The sequence below is a fragment of the Daphnia pulicaria genome, chromosome 1 (genome assembly GCF_021234035.1).
Source record: "Daphnia pulicaria isolate SC F1-1A chromosome 1, SC_F0-13Bv2, whole genome shotgun sequence".
In the NCBI taxonomy this organism is placed as follows: Eukaryota; Metazoa; Arthropoda; class Branchiopoda; order Diplostraca; family Daphniidae; genus Daphnia; species Daphnia pulicaria.
Genome location: NC_060913.1, coordinates 11,067,272 through 11,088,844, shown reverse-complemented (window position 1 = coordinate 11,088,844; position 21,573 = coordinate 11,067,272). Strand labels below are relative to the sequence as shown.

The following is a 21,573-nucleotide window of genomic DNA, read 5'->3' as shown; positions in this document are numbered from 1 at the left end:
AAGATTCAAACATTTCGTGACAATGAAGGGGGAGAAAAGTCAAAGACGGGCTGAGCTGTGTGACTGGATAGGCGTTGCTGTGCCCAGCAGCCCATCAGTTCAGTCAAAATGTCTCTCTATAGACAATGGTAGAGAGTGTGTGTGTGTCTGTGTGTGATGTTCCTGTGCGCCCAGCAGCATCAGCCAGGCATTGCGGATCGATTTGATCTTTGGACACAGCAGGCGGCCCGGTCCCACGTAGCCTATCCGCTTGTGTCGCTGCTGTCTATATATATATATAGCGGCTATTTGCGACTCAAATATATCGGCGCGTTCGTGTAGAGAGATCGATGATGTGTGGTAGACTTGTTATCCTATACACGTCGAGGACTCTCCTTGTCTATTCTCCTAGTTATTTTATTTTATTTTATTTTGTTTTAGAATCTTATCCTTCTTATTTCTTCTTAGACGACATAAATCAATGGGGACCCACTGGAAGGAAAAGACCCTCCGCCCTTCTTTTCTTGGTGGGGTTGGCATTTTTTTTTTCTGAAGACAATGGACGGACGTTGGCCGGCACTGATACTCGTACATTATAGTTCCATAATAAAAGAACAAAGTGTGGGAGGCAAAGAAACAAAAAAAACATCAGGAGCAGGCCAGCAGCTAGTCTGGCATTATATAGAGAGAGCTAGAGTCGTGTCCAGTTGGGCCATTATCACTCATCAGGGGTGCCGAATCTGAACGGTCCAGCTGCTTCCGACAGACAGCTGCTGCTGGAATGCTGCCGAAAAGCCGTTTCAATCGAAAATCAGTGACTGCTGACCACCAGTCCGTGTTATTTATATCGCCCAGTTAAAACAAATATACTGAGACTAATCAAAGATTTTATTTTCCATATAAAAAGAAAAAGAAAAAGAGACACAACGTTTGCAAATCAATTTCATGTCGTTTCATTTAATTTTGGCTCGAAAATTACAAAAAAAAAAAAATGACCGGGAAATTCAAAAATCGACAAACGAGAGAACGAACGAGCGAGAGAGATTATAAGGAACATGAGACAAAAGATTGAAAAAAATGTCGCAATATTTTCAAATATTATTGGCCATGTAAATATATCAACGAGCAGAGCTAGACCGAGATGTATTTAAAAAGATGAAAGAAAAAACAAAATGAGATTGATAATTATAGAGAATTACATACAAATGCATAATTTACCGGCGGGGGGGAAGGAAAGGGAGGTAGTGTGAAAGACAGCATAAATATAATATTATACTTTTTTTTTTTTTTTTTTTTCACTCGCTTTGCATCTTTTATTATTTGATCCGGAAGGACACAAGTATATATGTATATAAAATGTATAGACGGCGGCGCCATACATAAAATATGTAAGAGGCTGCGCAAAGAATTTAAAAAAATCATTGCGGTAGCGCGCGATTCGCGGGATATAAACAGCTGTTTTATATATTTATAAATATATTTATATTACGTGCTGCTGGCGTGCAATTTTCTACATTCGCGTAGAGATTTGTGGAAGTAGGGGTCAAAAATTGTTGATGCGACGACCGCGAGAGACACAACTCAAAAATATTACACACAACGCACAGAGCTGACAATATGAAAGAGAAAAAAAGGATTATATAGAAAAAAGGGCCGCTCATCTTTTTTGTTTTATTGATCAATGAAAATCATTTTTTATTTCTTTTCGCCCGTCCGCGGACCGCACGGGACGAGAGAGATGCACAAAAGGAGTTATATAACGTTTCACTCTTAACCGCTTTTCATTATTTTTTTTTTTTTGTTCCACCCGCTGATAGGTATATGTATATGTACACGTTAAGGAATGAATTTTGTATTCCGCGCCATGCCGTTCGCCCACCGCGTGATGTCGTCCGTCATTTTGGCAGTTTCATTTGCAGCAACCGGCCGAGAGAGAAAATTGGATGTGGCGGGGACAGCAGCAGCGGCAGCAGTAGCGAAAGTTATGGTGCAGTCCGGAATTCAGCGCAGTGATGGCCGACCGACAGCTGGGCAGAGATAGAGAGAGAGAAGACGGACACAAGACTCAAAGGTAACTGGGTTTGGCGAAGCAGCACAAGGCGCGAATGTTGCGGCAGAGCGGATTGGATGTGGCCACCCGCTGTCGCCGGTTGATCAGCATTCGTTGTTTGGCCCACACGCTGAACTTGTCCTCGCCGGCCAGGGCGAATGCCCGTCCTTGATTCAATAAAACGAATGGCAATTAAAGTCTATTAGATTTATAGTCCACTTAGATGTACTCGCTAAGCCTTTCAATTCCATGATCCAATTTGAGACTTTTATGGTTCAAAAAGTTTGTGTCTTGTCGCAAAACTTTTGAAATGTCCAGCACATATAAACAGAGACGGGGTGCTATGTGCTTTTAATGAGATCAAAGTTGATTGCAACTAGGTTGAATATATGCAAAGGCATCCCAAACTCTCTGCTGAGCTGCTGGATGGGTTTGACTTTTTCTGCCCGGCTCCTCCTGGGGCCGGCTCAGCACCAACTCAATTTACAACACAATTACGGTAAAAGAAAACTTGTTTGTTGTAAGCGGACGACGTGACTGGCCAGCCAAAAAGCCTTTCGAAAGTTGAGTCAAGTTTCATTGTGTCCACCCAAGTTTTAAAACCAAATTATTGACCAGCAGTCTCAAGCCGGATCGATCGATGTCGAAAAATTTATTTTGGAAAGATAAAAATAAATAAAGATCCTTATTATTCGTCCTACCGTGGGATTCCTCGATGGGCATGAACTCGGAGAGATCGTCAATGAGCCGCTGGATGTCCTCCGAGTCCTTGCGGATGGATCGCAGTTCCTCGGCGTTGAAATCGGGCGCCAGTTGTTTGCACAAAATGATCTGACTGAACATTGTCCCCAAATTGGAAGGGCCGGCTCGATTTTCTATTTTTTTAAAACAACAAAAAATAAGGAGCGCGCGCAATACGCTCAAATAAAATTTAAAAAAAAAAATACGCTGGACATGTACAACACGAAAACAATCAATATTATACACATCTAAAAACAATCCGAAGGCTATAGATCCAGCCCACGCACTGGCCGGCTGGTGGACCCCGCTTTTTATTTTCTCTCTTTTTTCCCGTTGCACTCGATACGATCGACGATCGCTGATTGAGCGCCAACATCCCATACTCGACTTGGATATATGCAGTCGAGCTCTTGACTCTCTCCAATCTCTACTTTGGATTTTCCGTCTCTCTGTAGCTGGGCGAATTCTTTTTTATTTTATTAGATTTTCTTTTCCCACCGACTCTGCCATCCGTCAGTCGGCTGCCCAGCAATCTACGGTCGACTTAAACACTTGTACACGTATAAAAAAGGGGGGCAGTGCGTGATCGACCGTGACCCGCGGATCAATCGATCGTCCGGCTGTGATACATTCGTCCCATCAAAAACACACAGTCGCATCTCTCGCGGGAGGCATTTGTATTATACGAAAACGGCCAAAATAATCCGCAAAGAAAAAGAGAAAAAAAAGTTGTATAATCTTTCGACACGACGCAATCAGCTTCTTGCATGTTACACGACCACCTTAACAAACACTCGTAGAGGCGAAGATGACAGCAGCTGCTGGAACGAATGTGTGTCGTATTATAGTCGCCCAGACGCCCACTTATGCGCGGATGTATATATATACGTATAGTAGTTAGTTAGACACGCATTCCAGCTGGTAGAAAGAGATATATAGCTACTAGCTACTAGCTACTCCATGTGTATATACTTGACTTGGCGCTTTCTCTCTCGTCTAGCATTCTTGATGGACTCATCCCTTTTCTCATTAACTCCTGGATGTTTCTCAGACGTCCCACCGCCATGGCAAAGTTGAAGAAGAAGACGAAGAAGACGTGCTGGATTCATTTTGTCAACTTAGACGCATCTCACGGACAACGAGTGCACATCATCCACTCTCACCTTCTATAAATATCAAACTAATTAGACATATTCAGCTGTGGGCTGCAACACTTTTTTCCTTTATTCTTATTATAATAATTCTTTTTGTTTGCATTCCGGGCTGGATTTAATCTCCCCCCACTTCATGACACGACGACGTTATTATACAATGGGATCTAGCGCTTCCAGCACTCTCTTATTTTTACACGAATTCAAATGATTTGATTCACTCTGCAATGTAAATAGAGAAATAAAGGCGGGAGATTTAAAAATCTGAAAGAGAAAAACTTCTCCAGCCACACAAAGACGATTATAACTTCAACCAGTCTCTACCATTTAAATTCCTATTTGATAAATGTACACACATTACGTGTTATATAGACACTAGGGACGGCTGGGGAAAGAAGCAATAAGCAATGCCGAGTTGCCGTGAGCTCCGGGATCTCTCTGCTGAGCTGAGAATCCCAGCAGTCGCCACGAGTGAATACGATATCAATCGTGCGGTCTAGAGAATTTATGCCAAAGTGTTCATACGCTAGCTTCACAGCAAGTTATAGACATACGTATTATATGATATGTGTCTATATACTCGGCTGCTGCTGCTGCTGCTGCTGCTGCCGGGAAGAAGGGACGGACGAACTGAGCCGCTCTCAGCGGGATTGCAAAGGCGACAGCGGGGAGACGAATAAAAGGCTGCTCTGTGCCATTTGTTCTCCTATAGTTCAGCTCTCTACCAAACGGCCGCCGGGCTGGCCCAGCCATTTATTTTTTCCCTTCCAACTAGTATAGTACCCACCCCACCCCCCCTGTCTAATATATACGTATGTAATAATATTTGCTATACGTGTGAGTTCTCTCTTGTAATAGAGAAATGTTCTTTGGTTGTGGTTTCTATATATTCAGCAGGCCGCTCGGCTGGACGCGAGAGATTCACGCCAAAGGGCCCGGGCCGGCCAGCAGGGCGGAAGGATAGGCTACATTTATATATGTGATATGCCCGCGCGTGTCTTACACGATTCAATCTCGAGAAAGGTTGGCATTTCTGACACACACACAGACACAGACATTGCCGGGCACAACGACCGACATCTTTGTGTGTAGTAAAGCGGCTCCGCCCGCCGGATGGCAGATTGCACAGCACACAGCACACAAGAGAAACACAAACTTTGTGCGCCTTGATTCGAATACGTCAACGACCGTCGAGATGATAACCAGAAGAAAAAAAAAAGGAAAAAGAAAATTGTTGACAAATTCCGGTTGGATAAAGCGAAAAAAAAAAAAGTTTCCATCTGGCAGAGTCGACGACTTTTTTTTATTATTATTATTTCCATCCAGCAAATTTCTTTTCTTTTTTATCCCGACAATATATTCCGGCTCTCTCGGTATTAAAATCGTGTCGTGTTATTTTTTTGCTCGTCCGTCCGTCCGTCTGTGATATGGCCGGACAGACACAGCAGACACAAATTGAGCATCTCACCGTAAAAGCTGGTCATGTCGAGCGGCTTCCGCTGGATGAGACGGTGGCTCTTGTGCAGCTCGCGGACCAGCAACTGGCAACTGCAGAAGAAGTGGATGACGTGGTCCTTGTCCAGCGGAATCCCGGCGGCGATATCGCTAGACACATGCGGAGACGTGAGATGAAACGACAACAATCAATCAACCAATCATCTCGGCCAAAGAAACAACACAACGCCAAACAAGTGAAACAGCGCAGCAAACATCAACAAACAAACACACACCCAATCACACAACAACACAACTACAAACACGGCGCATATAGCTCCACATATATCAGCAGCAGGGCTGGCCGGACGCAAACGATATTTGGCCCAGCTGTGATTGGAAAAATGTACCAACATGAAACGAAATCTCGACAACCGCTCAACGCTCGGCCCGCAGGTTTTCATCTCTTGATTCTATTTCGTCCCCCTTCCCATTTTCCCCATTTTCTGTCCGTCGTCCAGCAACCCGCCCACCCAGTCTCTTTTCAATCGTCGGTCTAATTCTCTCAATCATCCTGCTGCTGGGCGTACATATATCTATAGTTTGCTGGGTCGTCTGTTCTATAGATCAAATATACTGCCGGCCCGTTTCTCTGCTGTGTTGCGCGTTCCGTCGGCCAGCATGTAGCCCCTTTTGTCGCAGATATTCGATATCGATTAGACGCGGGATAATATAAGAATTCCTATTTTTTTTTTCTTTTCTTGCCCAGCCAAGAGAATAAGAACAGTACGATGGTCAGAGAAAAACCTGGCCGGAATCGTGTATTAGCTATTCAGTCTCCCTGGGAGGAGACTTATTTGTATCTATAATGACGCAACTTGCAAATCAATAAGCAATTTCGTTACAAAATTATTCGTCATCTCAGAAATTATCAAAAAATGGAAAGAGGGAAAATCCCTCCCCCCTTCTTGCCCGGCTCTCATCGATCAACTTCCCAGGTGCAGACACTGCACATATGCACACACGTTCCCATAGTGAGACTCGGTGAGCGATGCGTGTCCTCTATTCCTTTATTCATTCGCAATCCTCCTCCTTCCCATTCTATCCCCCCCCTGCCCGCCCGCTCGCCCGCCATGCATAGACACAAGAAAGTCCGGGCCGGCGCGAATCAATATCGATCGGCATTTAGCACACAGTCAGCGATTGGAGTATAGTATATATATATATGCATACATAAGACGGCCTGCTGGGACCTTTTGCTTCATTGAACTTCAAAGGCCCACACACACAACACTCTCAGCTTCTGCTTTTGCCCAGTTTTGATTGAAATTGTTTTCTATTGAGGCCATATCTCTATACAGCGCTTTTGCTGCTGGTTCATTTCCCTCTCTAACTTCATTTTGACATGATTTATTTACTATAGACACATTTGCTGATGCTCTTACATTTTCTGACTATACAAAAAGGGTTGTCGTGTACATCTTGGATGAGGTTACTGGGTCTGGCATTTCTAGTACATAACCGAACACAAGAGCTGGAATAAATTAATTGGAAACCGGGCAGAAGATATCTACTAGTCAATATCGATTGAGTAGCAGCCCTCTCTATCTCTGATGATGTGTATTAATTGATGATATATGATATGAGATTATTATTATACCTGTGAATCTGCGGTAGGAGGAGCTGGTTGGTGTGCTTGCAGGACTCGACGCACTGGCGCCGCAGCCGGCGGATTTTCTCGCGCACATCCGGCGAATCTTTCGGTTGGCCGATGTTGATGAGCAGCTGCCGGAACTGAGCCACAAGGCTGTTCACTTCGCCGATCATCTGGGCGTAATAACCAAAAAAAGAAAAAAAATAGAATGATTTTTTAAGCTATACACACATTATAGACATTTGTAATGTAATACACAAGTGGATATATATAAGAGCTGAGCTGCATGATTGATCATCAACTTGTCCGCAGTTCTATATAGCTAACAGGCCCGGCCGCACAATGTCATACATCATTGTACATCATACGCTCGAGTGATCACAACATATATAAATCAGAAGGTCCTGGCGATGATGGCGGTGGCCAGCACAATCAATTATTCCATCCAACGGTTGCAGAATGTTAACCACGCCGTCATATATCTCTTTCCATTATTAGACGATACGGCCATGAATGTATGTAGGAGGGCGGGGATGAGATATTTACTCTTTTCTTCATTGAATATAATATGTAACATATGATGTAGACTATTTGACCTTTTGCCATGGTATTCCATATATTTGCGGTTATATGTATATGGGGAATGTCTTTGGCTGCTGCACTGTTGGCGGTTGCCATTGCGCTTGTGTGGCTCCATCTTTACTATCGCAGCATCTACCCGTTTAATTAGTCCACCCATATGCATCGACATTACCATGATGAAACGCCCCCCTGGCCCCTTCCGGAGACGGGAATCCTCTTCTTCAATATGTTCCCTCTTCCATTACTCTCATCCCGCTTTTCATCGTCGTCCGTTTTTGATATATAAAGAAGGTCAATGAAGCGAATAAGATCGCCAGCGCCGGCCAGGAAGTCAAGATTGTCTTGTCTAATCTTCTCCTCAGTGATGTCTTGGTGACGTACACGCGGTTGACTGGCACTGTCGTATAACGAAGCAATTTTTCTTTTTTTTTTTTTTTTCAAATTGATGGCGGGAAATTCAAAAAAAACTAAAAATTCGCCGCTTTTATTTCTGGCCGTTATCCTAAAAATTTTGTAACAAATTTGGAAGTATAAATTCTGTGTGTAATCAATTCGTTTCCCAGCCCACATGTGCGTGTCGAAACTTGTGCATATTTATTTGATGCCGCCAACTGTCGGTTTTCCTATCGCTCGATTCCCAGGGTGCACTTCCCGATGGAAGTTGCATGTATAAAAGGATAGGAGGATCGAGGAGGAGCGCATTAGTCGTCGTCGCCCAACACTTTCACTGCCGGACAAATCAAACGATGTCGGACGATTGACAACACTCCCCCGCCGATATAGTTTGAGGGCAACTTTTCTATATCAAAAGTGAGTTGCTGGGGTTGAGGTGGGGTGGAACTATTTCATTTTAGATTGAAAACTTCTTTGATCGATATAAAAAATCCCACAGACAAAAATAGGCGCCAAAGAAATTTTTCAAAAAAAGAAGAAGAAAAAGAAGAAGAAAAAAATGATAAATGTGGGCGTGTTTACTCGCTGTTAATGAAAGATGCGGAACACGTCACGATCGATATAATACGCGCAAATAACCAGGGCAGTCCAGGCCGCCAGAGTCTCTCGGGATTTGCATGCCCAAAAGTAAATAGAAACGTATAGCTATATCTATATCTAAAAGGCCTTAACCCGGTCGTCGTCGTGATTGCGGACCTATTTTTTGGGAGGGGGTAATCTCGGCGGGAATTTTGAAAATTCAAAAAAAAAACAAGAAAACGGGTGAATAAATGCTGGTGCGGTCGTGAGACGAGGAGTTTCTCGGAAATGAATCGATCAACTCGCAGAGAGGAGAGACGGTGGCACCCGGACCCCCCCACTCGATTTTGATGAGGCGCTCGCCCTAACAAGTCCAGCAGCCAGGAAACTATGGGGAGGGGTCTCATCTTCAAGTACGCTCACGCCCAATTTCTCTCTCTTCATCCCTCGCCAACACACACACACACACACACACACATGTATGTATTCCCCCAGCGTCTTGTTGATCAACATCTCCCGTGTAATAACGGACGCGCAATATTATGACGGGCGGAGCGAAGCTAGAAGAAGAAGCGCGGGTCGATGCTGGGCTAAATCAGAAGAGACTTTTTGTTTCCAATCCGACTGGAAAATTCATATCGTCTTTGGCTGCTGCTGCTGGGATTTCTCTCTCTCTTTTTCCTCAACACAAAAATTGGGGGGATAGACGAGAGCTGCGGATGCCGAGATCCTTTCACGCAATACGGCGGAATGATCAGCTCAGCCAACAAACCCCCCCTGTATGTATATTCCAAATCTCTCGACTTCTCATCAAGGGCCTTTTCTCTTTTTCTGGATGTGTGTGTGTTATACGCCATCGGGGAGGAGATTGGAATGGCTGATTGCTGCTTGCCCCCCACCCGTTTTCTTTTTTCGCTTTTACATTTGACGGGTACGACGGGAATGTAAAAAGATGGGCAAGTCGCGTGACTTTTTTTTTTAGAAATGACGCGACCGTTAACCGCGCGACGTTATCCACCCCGACACACACACACACACACAGACAATTATAGGGCGCATGGTTGCTCGCCAATGTGTCTCACCCGCAATGATTTATCCCTCCGTGGCTTTTATTTTGAGGGGGTGGACTGGTGGTGGTGGCTCCTTATCGGCTGGATCGCACTTCGTCCATGTACACAAACCAACGGTTGCTGTGCCCAGCTCAGTATGTACATTTCTAATAATGTGAACTTATTGATTCGATAAAATGTCTTCGGTTGACACGAAGTCGCCAACTGCTACACTTATTCTTGGCTTGGCTTGGCGACGACGACAACACGTCCGACAACAGGCCAGCAGCTGCTCCAGCAGGAGCCAATAGACAAGGCCGGCTAATACTTAATTATAAATGTTCTGCTGGAGATATAAAAACCAACCCCTCCCCCCACTACTAAAAAATCATAACCGTGTTTGAGGCGGGCTAACAAGGAATAGCCCACATCCACTACACAGCAGCAGCAGCAGCAGCAGCGTCTTCGTTAGAGTCTAGCAAGAAAAAACAGCTGATGTTACTCTTATTTGTACAAGTAATAATCGTAATAACAGCACACACACACACACACACAGTAGATCTATAAAGACTGCTACGGTCGCCCTACACACCACACACTATATAGACGTGCCCTGCTTACGGATCTCTAATCAGAAGAAAGGAGAAAAACAAAACCCCCCAAAAAGAAGGAATCAAGATAAAAAGAAAGACAAAATGTAATAGGAAGAAAAGGCAAAAGAAAAAAGATAGATAGATTTATTTTGTGTTTTTCCTATACGATACTACTAACACGACCACGGAGAGGAGACGGCATAGACCACAGCACTGCTGTGCTGTTCTATATTACACACATGAACCTCGCAGGAGCTCATATAATATATGGTAGCCTAGTAGTAGTAGTAGTAGTAGAGAGTTTCAGCCACCACTGGGACTCGTTAGAAACATTCTCCAGCAGGAGAGATCCTGATGGCCAAGGCGCGGCGGTTCATCTGTGGCGCTTTCTTATATTCTTTTTTCTGTTCCAGCCGAGTTGGCGCTCTTCATTTCGCCGCCTTTTTAATGTTCGCACAGCCGTTATATCTATCCCCTCTACTATAGTATAGTCTACTACTATAGTCTACTACACATATCTATGCGCATTAGAATGCTCAGTTATTGTTTTGGTTATTTTGGTATAGAGAAAAACAAAACAGCACTGTGATGTAACAATAACCGTATAGATTCATATTATTTCCGGCCGGAGAAGCGGAAGCAACAAGCAGGATACATAACAAAAGCGCAACGACTGTAGACTACACTATGTTATATAGATTTGCCTTTTTCGTGTCGATTTATTTATGCGACTATACTACGGGGGGGGGGGGGGGAATCGTGTCCACACGACAATAACGCGCCATTGATTTTTCACGAACGTCTATATCCATCACAAATATAACAAGCGACACACCAATAAAAACGGGTCATTCGCCTCGGCTATATCGATCACCTTTACATAGTAGGTAAGAGGTGGGATACATCGATGATTAGACCGTCACAACTTTCAAAAGTTGCCAGTTGAACATGCAGCAGCATAGTAGCCCAGGTAAAAAAGTACTGCCTTGCACTGTAATAAAATGATAGTTTATTTAAGTAAACTATCATTTTATTGTAGTGGACCCAGTAAAGTAGAAGTATCACCAAGTGGGCGTATTTTTTTTTTGTTTCAATGTCAATATTACTAAAGACACACTGCTATATCACTGGTAGCCTATAGTACTTGTCCCAAAATCCTTCAGTATTACTTGAGTTTTCTCATATTATTACTTAAGTACATTCTAAGTACTTTTTCACCTGGGAGCCCACCGCGGGGATGGCCTACAACAAATCATCAGTGGTCAAAGGACGCCCTTATTGTCCAAAATAAAAGAGGATATCGATCATATGTATATTATTCTACTCTATTCATCGATTCATTCCGCCCAGGTCTCGGTATACCCGCGTATCTCCATTTGCTACACTTCATCTTTGGCTCGTGTTTTTTTCTCCCCTTAAAACTGGAAGAAGAAACAGAACGAAAAAATCAATGGACGAGATGCGCGTGCAATTTAGACAAAAAGGAAAAGGCTATAGAGAAATATTTGATTTCAACTTATATCATCCACCCACCTCTTCCATACAACTCAAATGCGAGGCGGAAAAATGAATGATTATTAACAAAGACGATGTATACTGTACCCCCGTCTATAAAGAGGATCACAACGGCGGGAAATTCGAATGGGAAATAAAATCGCGGGGGCTTTTTAAAGAATTTTCCTTTTAAAAATGTTTTGACGTTCTCAAAAGTTCAGGAAGCCGTGCACGCATGTCTATGCACGGCCTATACATACGTATATATAAGATGAATGAAAAAGGCTTAGAGAGAGAGAGAGTTTGTGTGTGTCAATGGGCGGGCGACGATCAGAAAGGCAGAAAAGCCATTGGTACCCCGTGACGCGGACTCCAAAGTATATAGACATACACGCGCGTCTAGATAATTATCAAAACTCTTATTTTGACTGTTACGTCTTTTTCTAAATCCATAAGACGGATATAATTCTCGGAGCGTACAGCAGAATGTAAGCTCGGGTGAGCCGGAAAAATAAAACAAATTTGGTGCCAGGGTAAAAAGTGATCGCGCCAACGTCTACTGCACGTACCCATTTAATTAGTTTACTTGTCTAAGAAAATCATTTGCATATCCAAATGCATTATTACCTTTTGAGCCCTGAGATTGGCATTGGCGGGACTCTGATGATCGTCGATGGAAATCTCGTAATCGGCCGAGGTCGGCATCCCGCCGTCCGTCCCAGCAGCTGCCGTCTGCTATTAATTAGCCAATAATTTGAATTAAGAAAGGCGCCGGCCTTCTCCCGCTCCAATAGTATTGACAAGATAGCGATCCTCTCCGACCAGCAACACCTCCAAATGTTTATGTTTTTTTTTTTGTTTTATTTTCTCCCGCGCTTGTGTGTGTCGAGCACGTCAGAATTTGTGGCCGGCAGCGGACTGCGCTGGTGTTGTCTTTGCTTGAGTGGCGGCGCCATTCAGGGGGATAGGGACGGATCACTGGCGTGATGGCCCGGCTCGTCCATCCCGGTCGCTCGGCACGGGCCGGTATACAGCACGCCAGCAGACGTCGTTGGTGTCGTAGTAATAACACCAGCAGTCGAGTTGGAGAAGAAATGTTATTTGCTGGATTGGGGCTGCTGCCCGGTTGGGGTTATCCATGGGGCGGATGATGCGGCCAGGCGGGCGGACATGATCCGCCGAAACGCAGAAACCACACGGAATGCCCAAGCCAGAAAGAAAAACCAGAGAGAGAGGCCTTGTTGTTGTTGTTGTTGTTGTTGTGGTTGTGAAAAAGCGTCGGCCCAGCGGATAAAAATAAACTTTGACGCCGCACAACAAAGAGAAAACCGTCCGTGATTTTTATTTTATTATTATTTGTTTAAATTCCCCAACCGCCTCCTTATTGTGGAATTGATTTCAAACAGAATAATAACACAACAGACACACTGATTTCAGTTTCAATTGAAAACACTTTTCGATTCACTTTGCGATTGACGCAGTTGATTCCGCGCATTTGCAATTAAAATTCCGACTTTCTTCAATTGACAATTTCCCGCAATTCACTCTGACATTGCAGAGGTGAATGTAAAAGCAGGAGCCGGACAGCAGAGCTCGACTGACGCTGTTTTCAGATTGAATAATAAATGTGACCTGGTGCGGTTATTGTGGTCCGTCACCGAGAGAAACTAAAGAAGACAGCGCGGTGCTGCTGGACGCTCGGGACCGGGAGCGTGAATAACGTTGCTCTGCGGACGGGAGCCGGTTCGAGACTGAGACCAATTCGGATATTATATCCAGCCAACACGACTAGTGGCGTGCACGTTACTACTCGTCGGCTCTCTCCACCTCGCCACCCTCTGCCGCTCCATCCCTCCCACCCTCCCTCCCCACCGACGAGAGTGCGTGATGGGCGACCCCCTTCACTTTTTCCGTCTCTTTTTTTTTACTCTCCCGTTTCGGGTGGGGGACCAGCAGAGTTCTCCCTTTTCTCTATCCCTTTAGCTCCCTGGCGGGAGTTGGGTGGGATTTTCTAGAGTTCAACAACGAGCGTCTAGCCACGTAGAAAATGTGCGGTAGGATCGCACCGCGCCGAGGACTGTACCAGACATCTTCCGCCACTTGAATTTTTCAATTTCACTCGCACGTCCGCCATGTTTCTCCTCTCGTCCTCTCTCTATATTTTATACAGTGCTGCTGCTGTATATTTAGGCCTAAAAAAGGTTTTCTCTTCTTATTGAGTTGCGGTTGTATTTATATAGGGGGGAAATGATATAAGGAGGATCGACAGGATTCCATCGCGACGATATTATAAGCCTTTAAAGATGTTTCTTTTAATATTTTCTAGTGTCGCAGTTTGCGCAGTATCCGCAATCTATATACGTCGATTTGAAATTCCCGCGGTTATTCGACCGAATCAAACCCAAAAGTAGCCAATATGATTTGTATTTAAAAAATCTAAACGCCAATTTGCAGCAGCAGCCAAAGTCCAATATTCTCCAGTGAGAACTGAGTGAGAGCGAGAAAATTCTAAGATCAATCGTTGGTCGTGCTCAGGTCGTGCTGTGCTTGTCGTAGGAAAGTTCTTCAATGAGAGACTGGAAATTGCTATAGAAACTTGGCGATCCTCCGAAGTGGAAATATAGTGCACGTATAATTAACCTTATCTACACGAACTCTGTATATATCGCAGTGCTGTAGTCTGTACTGCTCTTGATGGACGTGTTGTATAAGTGGGAATTAGATATTCGGCAGCAGCAACTTTCTCTTCCCCTCATCTTCTAGTGTACGTCTTATTCCCCTCATTAGACATTTAGACTCATTAGACGCTGGAGATTTCACGATTTAGTTCCTGATAACTTGGACACCTCTCGTCATCCCATCGTCGTCTCTCGTTTTTCGTCCCATAACTTTTTGGCGCATTGCATCATGCAAATTGCGCGCGCGAGTGGGCGTTTTTTTCATATTTAAACGAGAGAGCTCAAAGTTTGTCTAGGAAACAACGCCCTCGCATATACAGTTATAACATCAAACACTAGTTGAGTCAAAAAAGAGAAACACCCAAAAAAAGTCAGAAGAGAGAAAAAAGGTTCACAGTTCTCACGAACGTCGTCGTGATTACATGCTGTGGTGATATGGCACTCGGCAATACTACAAGTCTACACAAAGTATAGTTGCTGGAAAATGAGTTTAAATTACGTGCGTGCAGCTGTTTGATTTTCTTTCTTCTTTTGCCCCCCACCCACTTCTAATATAACTCTGTTCCGCCATTTTGTATTTTTCAAGTAGGAAATATAGAAATATAATGACGTCTATTTTTTGTTTCTCCCGCGTTATAAACTGTGTGTGTTTTATTCTTTTTTATTCTTTTTCAAAAGACAGCAGCACAAGTGGTGAGAAAGTCTAGAAAAAGTAAAGGAATCTCTATAGTCTATTCTATAACGACATTTGCCATCAGTGCGCCTCGATTTCCAGCAGTAATAGTCAAAGTATGCATTTGGAATAGATGCAGCTGTCGCGCGTTTGTTTGCGGGAAGCATTGTGTCGATTTGAATTTCTCTAAATTTCAATGGCTCGGTGTAATAGTCGAATAATGATGGGTCTTGTTTCTTTTGTGTGTTACCAGACGTACTATATCGTAATACTGATATGTCTATCTCTCTCTCTATCGGAAATCTTTAAAACTCACAAAGGGGAGACAATGTGTCGACACAAAAGGCAATAACAGAAAACAGAGGAACAGGGACGAGCAGAAAAAAAGGACAAAATAACAAACAGAAAAACAAGAGAATAAGAATGTAAAAGAAGGAGAGAGAGCTATCGGAATAGAAAGAATGGGATGATACAGAGATACATGTGTATATACATCCAAGCAATATGGAAAAGAAAAAGAGATCGATGATGATGACTAAGAATAATAATAATAAGAAAGGTGAAATCAATATAGGCCAGCAGCAGTCCAGGCCAGCACTGCTCCTCTCCACTAGTATATAAAGAAAAAAGATAATATACTGTCTTATTACATAGATATGAGGGCGAGTGTAATAGTAGCAAACAATATGTTCCTCAATCTCTAACTCTCATCTCCTTCAGCTGCATTATATAGACAACAACAACAACAACAATAACACATATACATGGAAAAAGGACGGAATATCAGAGCCGGGGGAGGAGGATGTTAAAAGCTCGCGGAAAGGATAAATAAAAGGAGGCAACTGTATATGAGAAAGCAAAAAGGGCAAAAGTAAATATAACACACGATGGAGAGATGGAGAGACAAGCCCCGGAAGAAAATGGTCACATTTCGCCTCGATGCGCTTGAAATGGATGCAAAATGATTGGATTTTTGTGTTTTTTTTTTTCACCTTTTTTTGGGGGAGTGTAATAAAGAACGAAGCGAACATATATAAGAACTATATGCATCCTGTCATTCTGTACACGCTGGAATATATTAAATGACGTCTAAACAAAGAAAGGCAGCACACAGAAAAGAAATTTTCCAATGTGTGAGTCGGTTGTGCTATCTTTTTCCAAGTACAGCCAACGGTGTAGAGAGCTGTGCACAGTTGGAAAAGGGAGGGCAATATAAAAAGATCTTAGTACCTATAGAGGTATAATATACCTGCTGGTCGATATCTATATAGCTCGAAGCCGGGCCTGGTTTTCGACATGGACGCGGATGGATGGAGCAGAGAGTTGTTGGGTGAAATTTTCCTGGTCCTCGACTATTATAATGTCTTGGACGTCTATCCCTTCAACTAAATATACCGCGTCGACTCCCGATAAATTGTCATGGGTCCTCTTTGTGACTCTTTGATCTCGAAACAGTTCTCTCTACGTCGGCCAGTCTATTACATATATACGAAAGGCCGGCGACTTTTTCAAAAGAGCCGAGACTCCGAGAGCGTGAACACGCGCGCATTTCATTCTCAACCTCGCCGCTGAATTGTGCGCTTGCTGTGCCTTCCAGGAAATTCTTGGGGGACCAAGTAAAGAAAGAAAAGAAAAAGTTTTTCCTTTTTTTCTTGGAGAGAGAGAAAACGAGGTTAGCGTGTGTCGCATCAAGAGACGCAGGGAATTTCATCATCTAAATGACTAAACTTTGCCAGCTAAGCGAGTTGACCGAGAGACGCTCGACTTGACACGATTGCAAAAATGTCACAAAAAATAATATAAAGACAAAGAAGAAAAGATAAAGCAGCAGCAGCTACTTGAAATGAAATGGATTCATCAACCCAAAAACCACTCTACAGATATTAGCTATTATTATATTCTCCTGCTGCGGAAACACTTTGGCCACAACCGATATGGGTCCTTTTTCACTATATTATTATATCAAAAAGACCTATTGTTCTTTATTACGTTATATAGAGACTCTTCTTGGCTAATGTATATAGACCAGTTATAATATATATCAAGGTTATAAACTATATCTATAAAGAAATCCCTTGGCGTTAAACGTATATAGAAACTGGCAGCCGATTGATTCGTCTCTGTTCGACGTCGATATTGACCGACACAATAACAGCTACTATATAGTCTCTTTCGCTCTCCTTTCTTTTCTTTTTATCTAATATCCGATTCCGTTGCTGGATGTCTGCTTCGGCCGGCCGGCTGCCCAGCAAAAGTGAATACAGACGAAAAAAAAAGGGGGGAAAGAGAGAAAACAGCAGCGAGTGCGTGTTCGTTGGGGGATATTGGATTCACGACATGTCGTTCGTTCTATATACACACGACAATCATTCCATTTGGAAGATATCTGGCTTGTGCTGTGCTATATGTATAAAGGGGTGGAAGGGGAGAGGTCGAAGGTGACACCGCGCGGAAGGAATTGAACCGCGAACAGACGATATGCCGGAAGAAAATAAAATGAACAAACTTATACAGTATGTAAGTATTTATATTCCGCGCATTTATGCATATACAAGAGTCATATATTATATATAGATAAAGGCTTTCCAGTTGGACTACCATGGGCGGTTGATTTGGATAACTCACGCTCACCGGGCAAAGACTATATACACGGAGAGATTGATATAGACAGATACTATGCGAATGAGAGTGCATGCGTGTGTCTGCTGCAGCCATTCGCCTAATGTCCAAGTTGATCCATTACGTCTATATATACAGTCGGACCGATTATGATCCATTCATATCTTATATTCTTCTTCTACGCAAATGCTGGCCAGCAGGGCAGCAGCAGGCGCGTCATGTATGGCGGAAAGAGCAATTTTGAATACGTTGTATACGGACACGATCACGCTCCAAGCGTGGAATAAATGATCAAGATTAAAAATACAAGAGTATAGTATGATGGAATATTAAAAAAAAAAAGAAAACGTGGCCGTATAAAACAGCTGCTGCTCTCCTATATTTATATACCGATAACGGCCGAAACCGAAATCAACCGAACAAATGCATCTGGTCGTGTCAGTGAACGATGATGTGTTTGTGTTGTGATGCTATTTTGATATGGAGACGCGCCCGGCCCACTTCTTATTCCGTGTCACGGTCGATATCAAAAGTGCTGGGCGCATTAATATTTATTATGATTGCCCAGCCAGCACCATCAACATGAATTTAATAACAGCAGCCGTATATTTAGTACAACCCCCCCAAAAAAAAATACGGATGGATTAACTCTGGTTATCTTTAAAAAATTTGGCCATCAGAATAACAACGAAAAATGTAAGTATACATTTCAGACATTGTATATAACACCGCCCCATCAAATTGATAAAAGTTTGAATTTTTCCAACAACTTTTTGTTGTTACGTACGTTACGCGCGGATACGTACAAAAAAACGGCGTTCACCGCGTCTAACTGACATTTATCGATCGATTCTTCATTCGATTTCAATGCCCCCGAAGCCCCTCATTCCAAAACTTTTGTATTCATTTCTCGTTATACCATCGACTATATTTATGTACCCAAAAGTCGTTACTTGTATTTTTCAACAACGGGGGAGCGAATCAGCCTACATTATCCCTTCATCATCTCTTATACATAGTCCATTGGGAAATTGAATTCGCCGCAAAAGTTTGAATGTTTGAAATAAAGTGCCGATGCTTATAGGCCATACATTTACATGTAGGCTATATACATGGGCCACCGGTCGTCTATTACGTTCGTGTGCGCCTACTGCTAGAAAATGCTGTTGTATTTATAAACGAGCGAATGGCCCAAAAAAAGGCTGAAGGTGGCCATTTGCGGAGCATTAACGAGTAGTATACACACGAAATAGTAATATGCTGTTACATAATATATAATAGGCTTCTGCCTTTTCCATCGGATGCCGTGCGTCATCATTATAGAGTCGATCGAGACGTCCAAAAAAGAATAGAAAGTAACAAGTGAGATGTAGTAATACACGAACAAGGAAGAAAACTATATAGCCAGCAAGCAGCGCAAAACCATTGTAATAAATCGCGTCTAATGAAATACTATTGTATCCGGCGCTGCTCCCCGCCAGAAAAGTCTGATCTCTCTCTCTCTCAGTTCACGCGAGGAGAGAAAAGGCCTGCTAAATATAGAGTATAAAGAAGATTGACTATATATAGAGCTGTTAGATGTACTAATCTATAAATCAGAAAAAAAAAGAATTGATAACAATGGTCGGGGTGTATTAGGTCCGACAAATCATTAGCGCTGCTGACCACACTCTTCTTTCCCGCTGAGCCGATGTGAAGTTAATTGTCGGTAACTTTGACCGAAAAGGGTGCTGTGCGGTTCATCCAGCAGCAGCAGCCGTCCGGCCTCTTCAAGTTTAAATGCGATTAATGAGGACTTTTGTAAGATAATAAGGAAGAGCTTCTGATTATTCATTTCTATTATAATTATTGGCCAGGGAAAATGCGGACACTTAACAAATTGCTGTCGTTTATATTGGTGATTAACTCGATTAGCGCCAAAGCTTCATTGATGATGTGTGTATATATAAGAGTATCTAGACTCGGTGAGTCTGGTGTGTGTATAGATCATTGCAACAGGGCGGGGATATAACATCGTCGCCCAGGGGCTTTCCGCCAAAGAGACGTAGAGATATATACACGTCGTCCAGCGTGTATAGTTAATAAGCGCAGGCCCAGCATCAACGGAGCCCATCACAAAGTCTACATCTATAGCGGCCGCGGTGTGTATATAGCTACTACTTGCTGCTGCTGGCACAGCATCATTCCGGCCTGATCCTCTTTGTTTTTTCCTCATTCGTCTTCCTTTTCTCCTGTGGCTCTTGCCTAATCAGAAATCCTCGTGGGACATCCACATCGCCCATTTCTTCTTCCGCTGCTGACTACCATCCGTCGCCTTTCTCTCCTTGTTATAATATATAAGACGTCCGTTTGCTGTGCTATGTCGGTCCCTTTTGATATTTATTTGAACTCACAGAAGACGCGCCCATCTCGTCTCGGAGTGTTATTTCTTATTTGTATTCTTTGTAGCTACTATTCTGCTCGCACCCTTTTTTTCTTTCGTTCCATTCTCGTTATGTTATACTCTCATTTCCTCCAAAAGACCTAGCCTTATATCCATCCTGAAGTTGTATTGCTGCAGCGAGTGTATATATAGTAATACGCGCTGGCTGTTGTAATACCTGCGGATGACACAACTTGCACACTTTGTACGTTTGAGTGTATACACAAACATTTTCCTCCAACTTTAGACATTCGCGCCAACGTCAAATGCATGTGTAGTTTATATAGTAGTCGCCTGGTTCAAGATCAAATACGCTCCCACGCGCTGTGCATTACATTCATATTACGGAAAAAAAGGAGCCAACACGACTCTGTGTGTGCGTGAATGACGTGCTGCTATGCATTTGATAAGGAGCGGGATATATAATATAATACCTTTGAGAAATAAATAAAGGGGCTTCCGGTATATTTTTCCGCTCGGTGTGCTCCTCCTCGTCCATCAAAGTGACTGCGCGCAAAGACTAGTGACACACAACCACACGGCTGCCATCTTATTCGCCCACGCTGCTGCTGTAATAATGTCTCTAGTATATTTGCTATGCCGTGAGATTATTCCCGACTTTTTTTTTATTTTATTTTATTTTCGTGAGGGATTTCCTTGTTGTTGATGTCACATCCAATTCAACGTAAATGGCGTCTAGTTTTTTTATTTATTTTTAGTTTTTCTTCTTCTTGGCTTCCGCGCTCTGGCTGTCGAGAGAAGAACCGGTGAACGATGACTGATGTCAGCGTTTTCTATAGTCGCTTGACAAAGTAAAACAAAAAAATAGAAGAGAAAATAAAATTTGAAAGTTTAAGTATAATAAATAGACGGCGGGTGCGTATCAATTTAAAAATGGAAAGAATGCAGCCAGTGACTCAGCCAAAGGCATCCAGAAATTCTTGTCTTCCATTTTTAGTTTTTTCTTTGCTAAGATCTATTTGAACAAGGTCGGTACACATATCAGTTGATCGGGAGAGCAGGTGGCTATCTCGTCTACTTCAAACCATTTCGCCGATTTCCTATCGTGAAGAAAGAAAAGTGCACGACGAGTCCTTGGACTTGTACATATCCCCAGCTATATAACCTTCGTTGGAGCTCGACTGATGGCCACCGCTCACGCACGTCCTTCACGAATCTCCCCGTGTGTGTGAGTGCAGTTCGTGTGTGTGCACACGGTGAGAGGGGGGGGGGGGGGGGCCGGCGCGTTGCAAAGAGAAAAAGAAAATCTCCTTCCATCGAGTTTTAGCGCGTTCGGTCGAGAGCGTCGCGGTGATGGTCGCACACGACTCAAAGAATAAAAAAGGAAAAACCTTCAACCCCCCAACCAAAAAACAAACGTGAGACGTTTGATATCGTCTGCTGCTGTGTAGTGTATAGTAGTGTAACGAGGACAGGGAATGAGACCATTTACCAAACTTTATGACGTTAGCTGGACGTGAT

General features: G+C 43.2%; 1 protein-coding gene across 1 annotated transcript; it reads right to left on the bottom strand.

Moving 5' to 3' along the window:
* Window positions 1-849: 849 nt before the first annotated feature.
* Window positions 850-13,437, bottom strand: LOC124328725. Its single transcript, XM_046787551.1, has 5 exons — window positions 12,327-13,437; window positions 7,016-7,182; window positions 5,390-5,526; window positions 2,731-2,904; window positions 850-2,196 (listed from the first exon to the last, which is right to left on the bottom strand). The coding sequence occupies exons 1-5, from the start codon at window positions 12,402-12,404 to the stop codon at window positions 2,045-2,047; spliced, it is 708 nt and encodes a 235-aa protein (XP_046643507.1). The 5' UTR covers window positions 12,405-13,437; the 3' UTR covers window positions 850-2,044.
* Window positions 13,438-21,573: the final 8,136 nt, after the last annotated feature.

What these genes read in the sequence shown, in the direction of transcription:
- LOC124328725 (XM_046787551.1), bottom strand. Translation starts at nt 12,404, where the DNA reads ATGCCGACCTCGGCCGATTACGAGATTTCCATCGACGATCATCAGAGT. An exon ending in CCAATCTCAGGGCTCAAAAG is followed by an intron (nt 7,183 to 12,326) that starts GTAATAATGCAT and finishes TATTACGCCCAG; the next exon opens with ATGATCGGCGAAGTGAACAG. An exon ending in GCCCATCGAGGAATCCCACG is followed by an intron (nt 2,197 to 2,730) that starts GTAGGACGAATA and finishes TATTGAATCAAG; the next exon opens with GACGGGCATTCGCCCTGGCC.